Source organism: Mucor mucedo, assembly GCF_025094135.1.
Source record: "Mucor mucedo strain NRRL 3635 chromosome Unknown EV154scaffold_243, whole genome shotgun sequence".
Lineage (NCBI taxonomy): Eukaryota > Fungi > Mucoromycota > Mucoromycetes > Mucorales > Mucoraceae > Mucor > Mucor mucedo.
The window spans coordinates 37,378-50,857 of NW_026252527.1; the positions used below are offsets into that span (position 1 = coordinate 37,378).

The window sequence follows — 13,480 nt, forward strand, 5'->3', positions numbered from 1 at the left end:
TGTCCAAGATGTTTAGATGTTACATGTAAAATCAACAATGTCGTACAAGATACATCAATACAATTCATCTTTACCGGTAGTTAAAATATACACACAGCGTATATTAAGAATCAAAAAAAAATTCTTGAATAGTTTGCATCCGCAAAGAAAAATCCAAACTTTAGATTACACGCAATACATGGATATGAGAGAATGATTTAATTGGTATGGTCCAGAGGTCCTTCCTAAAGCGACTAGCTATTTATTTTCATCGCTTCAACAGGATCATAAAAGACAGCAGCCCTTCGATCCTTGATGAGCGGAACCAAAGCTACAGTAATGCGTCAACAAGACATTCATGTTAAAATTAGTTTATTATGCTGTGAAAAAAAAATATGACAAATTTTGATTTTATGCACTAGATAGCACATAATATACATATATATATACAATGGTGAACAATGGTTATTACAGTCTCATTAAACACCAGTCAACAACTTCTGATAGTGCAACCAGTTGCTGCTCTTCTGCTACATTTTTAAACACTTTAATTTTTCGCTCCAATTCGGGCTTGCTTTGGGTACTTGAGTATTGACTGCCGCATTTATCGCACTGCAGCATGAGATTTTCCTTTTTCACTGTATGGCATCGATGGCATCGTAAATCCTGAAGTTGGAATGATGTGACCCATCTTTGTATTTGGGCAATCATACGTTCTTCAATCAGAAATTTATCATATTCACAGTGGCATCCCTTACAGCGCCATGCTTGAACCTGGCCATTCTGGGGCATCAATTCTTTGTCTCTACAGAAATCCAGATCTGCCGTGAAATTACAATAAATACATATAACTTCGGTCAGCTTGAAATATTCGCAGGGATTACGGAACTGTGCAATACTGCTAAAATCACTTAATCCGCCTACCAATTCAAGTGCACTACGTTTCAGAATACGAACTTCATCCTCAATTCTTGGTTCTAAATTCAGAATAGCACACACCGATTTAACGTATTCTAACGCTGGATTGTCCATGGGAAGATGCGATCCCGCTAACTGAGGAAACTCCAGATCAGGATCATGGAGATGATTTTGCTCTTCTTGACGACGAACTAAAGCAGGTACCATACGAAGCATCTTTCTCGCCACTTCTTGCTTTATATAGAGTTGGAGTTTTTGTAGACGGATATCTGGTCGATTATCATCTGCTTCTTTAATAACACTGCTGATGTCGCGGGGAAAATCACGTTTTAACGTAAAAAGTTTGTATACGAAGGAGGAGGTTTGTTTGCTGAACATTCCACGAGCTGCCGCAGGTAAATATTCTTCAATGTTCCATTTCTTTGTTACGACATGTTGCAGTTGACCCTTTATGTCACTGACCATCATACCAGCATAGTTTTTCTCGTCCATCCAAAGCAAAATATCCCAGTAGAAAGAGGGGTCAAGCTCGAGAATTTCGAATACCTGCTTGCGTTGGATAGATCGATATAGGTAATCAAAATAAGGTAAAGCGCTTTCAATAGTTTCTTTGCTAGTTGTAAGCACAATCTTGTGAAAATTAGCGAACACAATGGTCGCACCCAACCGTTTAAACTCTGCCACCAGTTGCATAAAGACCTTCTTCATCATACCATGTACAAGACCGTATAAAGCAGGATCGTGCATAAATGAGCTCGGGCTAAGTAACCAGCGATGTAAACAATCGATCATATGCTCTCCAAACTTGTTCTCTTTGTCTGTTGCTGCCTGTTTAAACCATTGAAGCACCAAAGCACGAAGCATAGAGAAGGTCTTTCCTGAAATCATGCTCTCACCAAATGATGCGGTATTGCTAACAGCACCCCCTTGGTATTCATCTAATGTATGACTTGCGTTATCAAAACCACCCATACCCGAAGTACCTTCCAATTCATTAATGACGGGTGCTTCCATTAAAGTGTTTAAACAGAGTCGCACCACCTCAATCTCCACACAAACAGTCTCATATGCGCCTGGGTAACTGAGTTCTGTATTCATAATTTCACTTGTGATGTTCACATTTTCGTCTTCTTCACGACCACCGAGATCAGGCATACTAGAAGCTGACCACCATAGTACCATATCATTTTCGATTAATTTTCGTGCAAACATGATATCCGACATGAACAAATAAGGATCATCAGGAATGTTACAGAAAGGTATATTAGCGTAACGTGCTTGAGATGTTTTATCATCAATCCAGTTGCTTAAATCCAAATAATGTTTGATCATACGTTTGACAATCGGTACAGTCCAATTTAATGCATCAAATCGGTTATCTTCCTGTAGCGAAGGAACTCGCACAAATGGCAACGATGTGATATTACGAGCATGTTGAATCAAATGGGAAGAAGAGCGCGGGGAGTTAATCGCCAAAATACTTTTACCGTGTCTTGAATCAAGGTATTTCATGAGTGATTTGTTGACTGCTCGAAGAGCCTCAGTTTCTGTAACGTAATAGGTTGTTTCGAAATCTAATTCGCTAGCTAAATCCACAGTATCACTTCCTGGGTTGCCTTCCTTAAACATACTCTCGTACTTTTCCTTATACATGCGTGCAACGTTGGGCATTTGTTGGTTTTTCTTGGAGAGGCCTACCACATAAACCTGTGATATAGGGATAGTAGGTCCAACTAGAGCGAAGAAATGCCTAGAATCACAATGGGCGTGGAAAAGATAAATGTATTGGAACATCTTTGGGTTCTTGATGTAATGGGGTGTAGCATCCGTACGTTTAACCAAGTCATATAGGTTGAATTGATCATCAAGACGACGCGTAGATGAGTTTTTGGATCTGTCAAATTGACAAGTGGCACCTAGTTGTAAAATGGCACGAGTCATAAGGGGTACTTGAGTTTCGTAAACACCCTCTGTAGTAGGGTGATTGAAAATGTTCGAAAATTTTTTGAGCTCATTTTGATATGTAATTTCAGGCATTGACATATGGAAAAGATTCGAGCAAGGATGAGATCTGGGCAAAACACGAGAGCATTTGGCCATATCACAAGAGGGGTTTTGATTCATCACTTCAGCAGGCTCTTTTTCTTTACTATTGAGATAAAAGATACGAGGCACCGTCAAACGGATATTAAACATTTGATCTTGTACAATAACCCACATTCGATATTCGCCAGGAATATCCGTCTCGACGATTTGTAGGACCTCCCATACACTCATGACTAGCGAACCTGTTTGTTTTCTAAAGAAACTAGAAGCTGTGTTTGCTTGACTGGGAAATTGCTTACTTATTCCACTAGTTCTGTTGTGTTCACGAATTAATCGCTGTCTTTTCCATTTACGCTTTTGGAACTCAAGCCATTCGGGATAATCTTCGTTCCAATCAGGCATATTGCTCTTAAGATCCTCTTCAGGCAAAGGGGCATCGATATCGAAAATGGGCTTGGCCTGTTTTCGCTTTGTTACTTTAGCAATTTTAGGTAGAATACCCGTAGCAGTACCCGAAATATTCAGCTCTTCAATATCGTCCACATCCATCATATCTTCCATCAACGGCTTGTCGGATTTTCCAAACATGTCCGTAATGCGATGTTGTTTAAATTTGTCATCTTTGGCAGCTACACGTTTAAAAAGCCAATCAGGATGTCTAACACGAGGGACAGGATTACGAACTTTTTGCATAGCTGCAGGGATGGTAATCAATTTCTGAATGACCGAACCAAAACGTTCGAGATAATAATCCCAATCCAAAATATCACGGATATCAAAAGTTTCAAGGGAATTATCACGTAACCATTTCCTCAAAAAATGCTTCTTGACACCAGGTTCGGCTTGAAAGATAGCCACAGGAACAGCTCTCTCGGAGACTGGGATACCATGAGGACGAGCCGAAATAATAAATTTACAAGCCAAACCTTTATCTTTGATCATTTGGTCACCTAAGAACTCGGCAAGACGTTTGGCTGTAGTGATAGATGTCGATTTTTGAGCACCGTACTCTTCAAGTGTTTTAGACATGCTTCGATTTTCTGAAATCAGTTCGAATAGTTCATCATCGTCTAAATTGATCGCTTTACTGAACAAAACATCGAGCCATCGATCCGCAACTCTGGCCACAGCTGCGTAACATTCCTCAAGCGTTGTACCATCCAAAAAAACATTGAAGATTTCAGACTGGAAGATCTTGATCAATTTGAGTTCACCACGACGCTTTATTTCGAAACCCTTTAATTCAGCAAGAGAACCATCATCGTTGAATACCGCATAACGCTTCTTAAGTAACTTATCTTCAGCAGTGGAAGAAGGTAAAATCATGGCTTTATAAGGGCCATCAATTTCGAAAAAGATACTGTTCTCTTTACTAACGGTGTATTCAAATGTTTCTGGGTTGGAAAGTCTTTCGTATTGATCGTTGGTAAATTGGGCATGGACTAAATGATTCAACATGGTACAAGGATAGTCGATACGGAATTTTTTGCCATTCTTTAAATTAAACGTGAAAGTTTCAGGAAAACTTTTAGGCAAGATGCACCAAATACCGTCTGTATCCAATTCAAGTGGACGACCAATGCGTTCTACTAACTGTCTAGCCATCTGAATAATTTTTGAACCAGTTAAACAAACAATACCCGCCATTTCTAAGGAATGCCAACGAGCACCTTTTCTCATAACATAACCATAAAAGGAATTCAGAATAACCTTGTGAGCCAATTGAAGAGAATCATATAGGACGATCATGTTTTTGGCCTCTGCGACCTTGGTAGCTGAACCATCTTTTGAAGCGACATCAAGTTTCCCCTTCCATGTCTTGTGAAGCCCTTTGTATTCATAACGACGGTCACGGAAAGCACGTACAGTTTCAATATAAAATGGGTTTTCTCGTTGACAAATGATGGATTCTCTTTCCACGGTCTGGGTTTCTTTCACTTTTTTGTAAGCCCTTCTACTGTAATCGGTTAGACGTGATCGCACCAGTGCCGACTTCTCAGCATCGGTCAAGGCATTCCAGGTACGTGTAGGACCAGTAGGGTATTTGGGAGGAAAGGTTTCAATGCTCAGCTGATTTTCAATCATTCGATATTCGTTCTTTTTAGCCGGGAAATATTCACCGCGCCACATCCACTTCATACGGCGATCACAGGTCTTATCTGTTGTGTTGAATTCACAAGTGGCGCATTCTGATTCATCCACCATAGCATCGGGTTGAAGACGATTTGTTAAAATGATGTTAGGATACATGGCTGCAACATCCAAATGATAGATTAGGGGTGGTTCTTGACGTGCAGGCCGATCACGCAACTCTTCTAATTCTTTTTTGATTTGTGCTTTGATTTCCTCATAATTAGCAATATCATCCAAACTCTTTTGTTCTTCGACTTGAATAGTGAATTTCAAGGCATCGTCTAGTTGATCTATTAACTATTGTAATATATATATAAAAAAATAAAAAGGTGAGTATGTTTGAGGTCCAGTAAAATACAACACTTTTTTTTCCTTTTTTTTTTTTTTTTTTTTTTACCTCTTGTGCAGCTGTAGGATCTGTCTTAAAATCGGTGTTAATATCACTTCGGAATACTCCAGCTTCCAGAGCCTCTACGTGTCCACCGACATACGTTTCGCTCTCTAGGAGGTGTCCCTCGTAGAACATGTTAATTTGGTCCACATGCTTATTTGGCATAATGACGTTCACTCTAAATGCCTCCACCATCAAGAGCAACTCACACAGTGTACCTGTACCTTTTCTCAATACCTCATCCGGCACTAGCGGAATAATATTGCAAAGTGAGAAAATAAAAGGATGTACATACTTCATATACAGATAATACGTGGCGACAGCATCGGAAACTGAATATTGTGCTAAAGTTTGTGGGAATTCGCTCGCAAATCTGGTCATATCTTCAGGATCCAGCTCCATGGGATTATAGCCTAGTTTTGCAGTTGTAACAGCCTTTAGGCCTTGACTACCTTGCGGTAAATATGAATCACGCTTGACCCAACGGAAAGCATCCATGTGGGTTGCGTGTTTACACTTATATTCGTCTTCATCATCTTTATAAACACCGATTTCCTGGTACATATCGATGCCGTGTATTTTTGCTCTTCCTTCCACAAATGGCCAATCGAAGAAATCTCCGTTATAGGTAACAAAGATGGTGGGTTTAGCTTCTTGAATATGTTCAAAGAATCTCCGTAATAAGGCCTCTTCGTCTTGTTCGTTGAAAATAGTAAAAGGACCTTCGAACTCAGGTTTTGGTGTATAGTCAAAATCTTCAATATCCTGGCTAACAATATCTCGATTTGTAATTAAATAACCCTTTTAAAAAATAGCAAATACAATTTAATCACTGGTTGGATTAATGATATATTTGAAGTACTTACTCGGCCATCAATCATATATGAGATCATCATGATGGAATCAATGGCTACATCTGGAAACTTTAACGGGAGTTTCGTGGTTTCGATATCAAACGCTAAGATGACAGGTTCTGGACGATGAACTAAATCAGGGCGTTTTGTGAGGGATATTGTGCCATTATGACTCGCTTTTGCTATGTACCAAAGACCAACACGGATATCTACCTTACACTATCAATACGATCCAATCTTTTTCAAACTAATCTATAAGTCGTTACCTAAATCAATAGCTGCACGAACATAGTATGGTACATCATATTCACGAATATCTAGAATATTATCTAAGGTGTCTTCGGGATTTTTACGTGATGACATTGCTGCAAAATGAGGTTGATTTTCGTATCCAATGTTATTCGCTGCGCTGAAATTAACAACAAAAAATGTCAATATTTGCCTAGACTTTGACATGTTGTAACTCTTACTTGACGACCTCCGCATAACTGTCTACGGTATTTGCCTTTTCCTGATTTTTCTTTGCAACAGGCATCAAAATTCGTCTAACGGTGTAAAGGTCGGCCTGGTTTCTAAAAGAGAGTTGAATATATGTACGGGTATTACCAATTAAATGGTTAGGCTGTAAGTAAAATAGTACGAATTAGAGACAGATTAATGATTATGTGCCAATTATATTCCTACTTGTTTCAGGTCTTCCTTTTTGACACGCTTCATTTTCTCAATGGTATCGTCGAAACGTCTATGTAAATAATCTTCTACTTCTCCTTCTGTACCCGGCTACAAAAATTTGTTTTGGTTGGCGAACAAGGATTTAGTTACAGTTACTTTGAATTAATTACCTTGCAGTGAATAAAAAAATATGGACTATGTAACATTGTGGTCTTAAATGTTTCGCCATTATCATTAATGAAATAGAAGTCGACACCTGATCTACCAGTTTCCCAGTCTGAATCTTTCATTAAAGTCTAATTAAGTAATTGTCAGTCTGTTAACAAGGGAACCGAAATAGTTGATATTTTACCTCATGCATGTTCAGAAGCCAACCTAATCGCTCTGGTCCCTCTTGATAGCGTTCAAATCCGAAAGGAACCTCCAAGTTGTCCAACACACGAACATCCTCAAATTTTTGATCAACATTAGAAACGTCGTTCGTGCCACCGGTAGGCAATCCATGGTTTATAAAAGACGAGGTGGTGCGAACAAAGTTTCCAGGGTTTCCACGACCTCTTCCTCGTTGATTACCGCCTCCTCTTTGGCCGCCACCAAATTTTGATGAGGATACACCAAACTCGGGTTTTGAAGCCATTATTATAAGTTATTTAAAAAGAGAAGGAACAACAGAAAAAAAATACGGCGCGTTGTTGGTAAATTTTTTTCGGATTCCGGCAGTCTCGCGTTGATGCGCGTGTTTTTTTTTGTATTTTAAGTAGACATTCAATTGATTAAGGCTGGTCATAATATTTCATCCGTTTATGCTAACAAGTTCCCTTATTTATTACAGTTGTTATTCTGAAGATTTAAATATGGCAATATTGTTCATCATTGTAGTGTACCGCGAGGTATAAACAATTTGTTTTGTGTCATACGCAAACACTGAACAGTTAAATACATTTTTCGTTCCCATCATGAAACAAAGAACTCTTGAATTTTTTTTTTTTTTTTGAGTTCAAGTTATATTAAAGCATATAAGCAAATTCTCAGTTCTGGTAAAAAAGAAACATAATACGAATGATAAATTTCGATTTCGACTTGAGATTGTGTGTCTTGAAGGCTATTTGGACCTGAATTTAAACAATGGGGGAGCTCCCATCTGTCAAAATAGATAACTTAATTATTTCTCCCATTGTGGCTTGCCTGTGACTTGATTTCTCCATTTTTTTGCGGGAACTTTTTTTGACATTCAAATTCTTATAAAAAAAAAAGATAAACCTGTTCTTGCTTTAATCTAGATCAAAAACCTTTAAAAACATGTCTGAGATTGGAGAAAAAAGATTCAGCAGCGAGCAAAAGCAGCAACAACCTAACAAGAAGTCAAAGATGGGTAAGTAACACAGCAAAAAACAAAACTGATATGTAACTGATTCTAACTCTTATCTCATAGATGCCCGTAATGAGCAGAAGTCCACTCTTTTCGCAAGAAAGTCTCACGATAAAAACTTTGAGATGATGGTAAAGGCCAAGAAGGTTTGGGAACAACTCCGTCGTAGTGATATCACCCGTGAAGAGCAAAAGAATTTGATGGCTAAAATCATGGAAATCATTGGTGGCAAGGTCCAGGATGTAAGTAACCATTAAAATAGATAAATAGTGCCTGGACTAACATTGTAATTTCATCTTGTAGGTTATTTTCAAGCATGATGCTTCTCGTATGATTCAAACCTGTCTCAAGAAAGGTAATGCTGAGCAAAGAAACCAAATTGTCGAGGAACTTAAGGGCAAATATGTTGAACTTTCCAAGTCTATGTACGGTAAATTTATCGTTATTAAGGCTATTGAGTACTGGTGAGTCAAGGAATAAAACTGCGTACAAAACAGATTTTTAACCATTTACTATTATTACAGTCACAAGCAAAGAGATAGCATTTTGTCTGAATTTAGAACCCATATCCGTAAATTAATTCGCCACAAAGAAGCCTCTACAGTTATCGAGACCTTTTATTCTCAATATGCCAACGCTACTCAAAGACATGAATTATTAGCCGAATTCTACGGTCCTGAAATGACTTTATTCAATCGTGGCGGAGGAGCCAAGACCTTGGATGATTTATTGGAATCATTCCCCGAAAAGAAGGATTCTATTTTGAGATTTATGGCCGATATGCTTCAAGGGTGTTTGGATAAGGGAACAATTGTCAATAGTATTGTACACAAAGCTATGTACCAATACATGATGTTGGCTGATGATAAGGGCCGTGAAGAAATGATGGGTCACCTCAAAGAATCTCTCCAAGAAATCGTTCATACCCGTGAAGGTGCTTGGGTTGCTATGATCTGTCTCTCTATTGCTGCACCTAAGGATCGTAAGAACATTATTAAGGCTTTCAAGCCTTTCTTACAAAAAATTGCTTCTGATGAACATGGCTACCTTGTTTTACTTCGTCTGTTGGATGTCACTGATGATACCGTTTTGATTACTAAGGCTGTTCTTGGTGAATTAAGTAAACATGCGAAGGAATTATTTGCCGATAAGTTTGGTCGTCGCTTCTTCATGTATATTTTGGCTGGTCGTAACACTAGATACTTATCACGCGAAACTGTTGAACTCTTAAAGGAAGGTGATAAGATCAGAGTGAGTAAGAAAGAACCTGAGATTAGAGCTCGTGAAATTTTAAAGGCCACATCTCCTCAATTGATCAAATTGGTGACAGATGACGCTAATACTCTCATGAGAGAGAAACTTTCCTCCCAAGTTGTTCAAGAAATCATGCTTCATGCTATTGGTGACAAATCTGCTGCTATCGAATCTATTTTAGCCTTATGTGCTGAATATGTTGAAAATGAACACCACATCATTGAAGATCGTTTCGCTAATCGTATTATCAAGGCTATGATCAAGGCTGATTCTGCCGAGACTGAAAACGATAAGGCTGTTGAACCTCTTGAGTTTGCTCCCAAGTTACTTGAGGTCATCAAGCCTAACCTTGCTCATTTTGCTGTCAACCATGGTAGTTTCATTGTCCTCGCTCTTGCTGAAGAACCATCAACTGCAAAGGAGGTAAAGAAGGAGCTCAAATCTCACAAGAAGGAAATTGAAGAAGCTGCTCAAAGCAATTCTGGTTCCAAGTTATTATTGGAAGTTCTTTCCAAGTAAAAAACAACTATAAAAAAAAACCTGTAATATTTCCCTCACTTTTTTTCAACAAACATCCCCCTTATTATCGATGATTTATTAACATGTACATTTCTTTTTCTTTCATATCATACTATGGTGTCATTTATTTTGGTTACTTTAAAGTTATTTATCATCGATCTTTTAGACTATTCTTTTTCTCTTCTCTCCACACACGCCTACACCCTTTAAAATTCACTATTTTGTGTCAACGTAATTCATCACCAATAAAAAAAATTCACTACATCATTTGTTTATCTTTATTTATGTCATGTGCATCTCTTAAAAGATGAGGGGAATCAAATGGCCTACAGCCCTTCCGTCAGGTGGCTGATCCCAATATATATGTGAGACTGGGCTGCATTATTCTTGTGGTACTCCGCCAATGCCGATGGGTTTCGTTTACCCTTACAATATAAAATAAACTTGTGGTCAGACATGGTGGCAATTGTAAGATTTCAGCATTGTTGATGATATAAACATCAGCTTCTTTTCGGTATGTGACAGTAAATTGGTTGATTCATTTTACTTGAACTGAAAGACTTTTTTTTTTTTTTTTTTTTTTTCGCTGTTTCAATATCATTTTTTTGTTTAAGAAGGCAATTTAAAAAATCCATAATTTTAAGCTTCTTCTTCAGATACACAAACATACACTATGGCAATTTTCGGATTAAGTAAAAGCCACCACCGATCCGCAGAAACAACCCCTTCTGTAAGTGACGTTGACAAATTGAGTATCAAAGACCCAGAGCCTGGTTATGGTGGACAGTTTAAAGAGTTTCTGAAAACCGTCATTAGTTTTACGGGAGATCTCTCTTCGCTTACTTGCCCTGCCTTCTTTTTAAATGGATTGTCTTTGCTCGAATATGGGTAATAACTCAATATAAATGGGTTTTTATTAAGTGTTAATACTTATTTCTTTTTATTCTTTCAATATGAAGAACTTACTGGGGTGACCATCCAACTTGGTACGTCCTTCTATTTTTTCCCGAGGTGGATTGTTAATGCTCTTTTTTTTTTATAGCTTTAATGCTGTGACTGATTCAGATGATCCAGAAGGTAACAATTGTATCAACATATAAGGAAATAAATCTAATTAAATGATTCAATAGAACGTATGCTCGCTGTGGCAAGATGGTTTATGTCAACCTTGTGGGGTAGTTATGCATCACGTTGTACTAACGGTCTGACCGAGAAAAAGCCTTACAATCCTATTCTTGGGGAACAATTTCACTGTCACATGGGCAATATAAAGTGCATATGTGAGCAAGGTAAATATAATGGGCGATCATAGGTTCTGATCGGATGCTTACGTAAAGTTTACTAGTTTGTCATCACCCACCTATTTCGGCATTTTATCTTGAGAATGAAGTTGAGGGTGTGTCTCTCAATGGTCACTGTAAGTTTTCCTTTAAATGTTCTAACCGTGTGCGTATATTAATAATTATTAGGTGGCCAAAAATCTAAATTCAAGGGTACCACTATTAAAGTGGAACAAGTAGGCCGCGCTGTGCTTAACCTGAAGAAGTTTGACGAGCAATACGTCATTGATTATCCTGATTTATTGATCCGTGGAGTATTAACGGGTTCATGTTATCTGGAACTAAGTGGTGTCTGCACTATTGCCAGTAGTTCTGGTGCCAAAACAGTGATTGAATTTATTCCAAAACCATGGTTTGGTGGCGAATATCATCGCATCAAAGGTCATATCACATACAATAACAAGCCTTACTGTGACTTATCTGGTAGATGGTCCAGCCAATCTTTCTTTACTAAAACAGGGTCTTCAACAAAGGAGTTATTATTTGATGCAGAGGACGAACCTATGGCTGAACGCAAAACACCCCCACTAGAAGAACAGACGGAAATAGAATCTCATCGATTATGGCGTCCAGTGACAGAAGCACTCAAAGAAAAAAATTATTCAGTCGCAAATGAAGAAAAATCAAAAATTGAGAACTGGCAAAGAAAAATTAGAAAGGATCGAGAGGCGCATCGAACTGAGGACTTTCATCCGAAGCTTTTTACATTTAGTAGGGACGTAGACGCCTCTGATCATTATTCTAAGCGCACTGTATCGCTGTTGGGTGAAATGGTTGGAAAACCTTTTCTTGACGAAGGCGCTTGGACATATAATAACTCTCTTCATAAACACTAACTTCATTGTGATTTTACATCAGGCGCTAATTATACTTTATATTGCTTTTCAGTTATACATAATATGATATATTTTATTAAACGTACTTATTGATGTAAATCATCTTACAGTTAAACAATCGCTCGTCCCATATAGATATTTATGTGTTCCATATTACCTATCAACGATTGCGATAACGAGATTGGAGTCAGACTTACATTTATATTTACGTTTTGGTAGATGATGAGTCATGTCAAGTGAATAGCTCAATAATACAAGGAGCGACACTCTATATGAGCTTGAATTAGATAATCAAAAAAACTCTTTCTCCTGTCTTAATCGAGGTACAAGCAATGGTGGACGAAAATTTTTTAATGAGACTAATGAAAAAATATCCAGAAAGCCCGTTTCGATATGTTTAATTTATAAAAACGATGTTAAAGATTGCAGTAGGCGATACATGTTATTGAACGATATGATTCAAAGCTCGTTGTGTTAATTTTCTGTGTTGGCAAGATCACACCCAAACCATTATCTGCTCAGTTCACTCAGATTAAAGATTTAATTTTATTATTTACAACAATGTATGCTCAACTCAATAGAGCATAAAATGCCACAAAGGATGAACATGTTAAATTTGGGGGAAAATATAAAAACCCTACAGAGAGCATTTAAGGGAAAACAGGAGTTGGAGGCAGAAAAAACTTGCAGATTATTGTATTTGTAACTGATCCTCTGGTACGACTATCGACTTGGCACTTTGATATGACTTACCACCGTATATGACTTACCACTGTAGCGATGCAAATGGAAGGTAGATTACAAATAGGTCATTGAAGAAAGGCGGAGATGGAAGCCATGAGTTACCAAGATCCGGGTCCGGCGCGATGTTAGCAAGAGGGTGTACAAGACAATCAATTGCATATAGTAGTTGGAATAAGTGTTGTGATCGAGCTTATATACAGATATAACTCTATCATCAATTCTTTCTTTCTTATTTGATAACCTTTCTATAAATCATTATTGCATTACTCTTTAAATCAAATACATGCTATTACACTCTATTTACTACGCATTGATTACTCATCAATATATAGAAAACAATAGTCATGCATTTATTCCAGATAATACAATCCAATGGTATGATCGCTCGTCAATAACAAGATTCTCGAAGGTACCATGAGATGCTC

At 37.9% G+C, this 13,480-nt stretch overlaps 3 protein-coding genes across 3 annotated transcripts; 2 read left to right on the forward strand and 1 right to left on the reverse strand.

Moving 5' to 3' along the window:
* Nucleotides 1-407: 407 nt before the first annotated feature.
* On the reverse strand, nt 408-7,643 carry EV154DRAFT_532172 (uncharacterized protein). The gene is made up of 8 exons (XM_051603872.1): nt 7,346-7,643; nt 7,164-7,289; nt 7,006-7,101; nt 6,792-6,943; nt 6,588-6,730; nt 6,334-6,530; nt 5,474-6,268; nt 408-5,373 (listed from the first exon to the last, which is right to left on the reverse strand). The coding sequence occupies exons 1-8, from the start codon at nt 7,628-7,630 to the stop codon at nt 448-450; spliced, it is 6,720 nt and encodes a 2,239-aa protein (XP_051450573.1). The 5' UTR covers nt 7,631-7,643; the 3' UTR covers nt 408-447.
* A 608-nt stretch (nt 7,644-8,251) lies between these two features.
* Nucleotides 8,252-10,402, forward strand: EV154DRAFT_147240 (armadillo-type protein). Its single transcript, XM_051594091.1, has 4 exons — nt 8,252-8,365; nt 8,426-8,604; nt 8,666-8,826; nt 8,887-10,402. Exons 1-4 carry the CDS (start codon nt 8,293-8,295, stop codon nt 10,133-10,135), a joined length of 1,662 nt encoding a protein of 553 aa, XP_051450574.1. The 5' UTR covers nt 8,252-8,292; the 3' UTR covers nt 10,136-10,402.
* A 340-nt stretch (nt 10,403-10,742) lies between these two features.
* Nucleotides 10,743-12,417, forward strand: EV154DRAFT_147300 (uncharacterized protein). Its single transcript, XM_051594092.1, has 6 exons — nt 10,743-11,023; nt 11,095-11,121; nt 11,178-11,212; nt 11,266-11,424; nt 11,481-11,552; nt 11,605-12,417. Exons 1-6 carry the CDS (start codon nt 10,809-10,811, stop codon nt 12,309-12,311), a joined length of 1,215 nt encoding a protein of 404 aa, XP_051450575.1. The 5' UTR covers nt 10,743-10,808; the 3' UTR covers nt 12,312-12,417.
* Nucleotides 12,418-13,480: the final 1,063 nt, after the last annotated feature.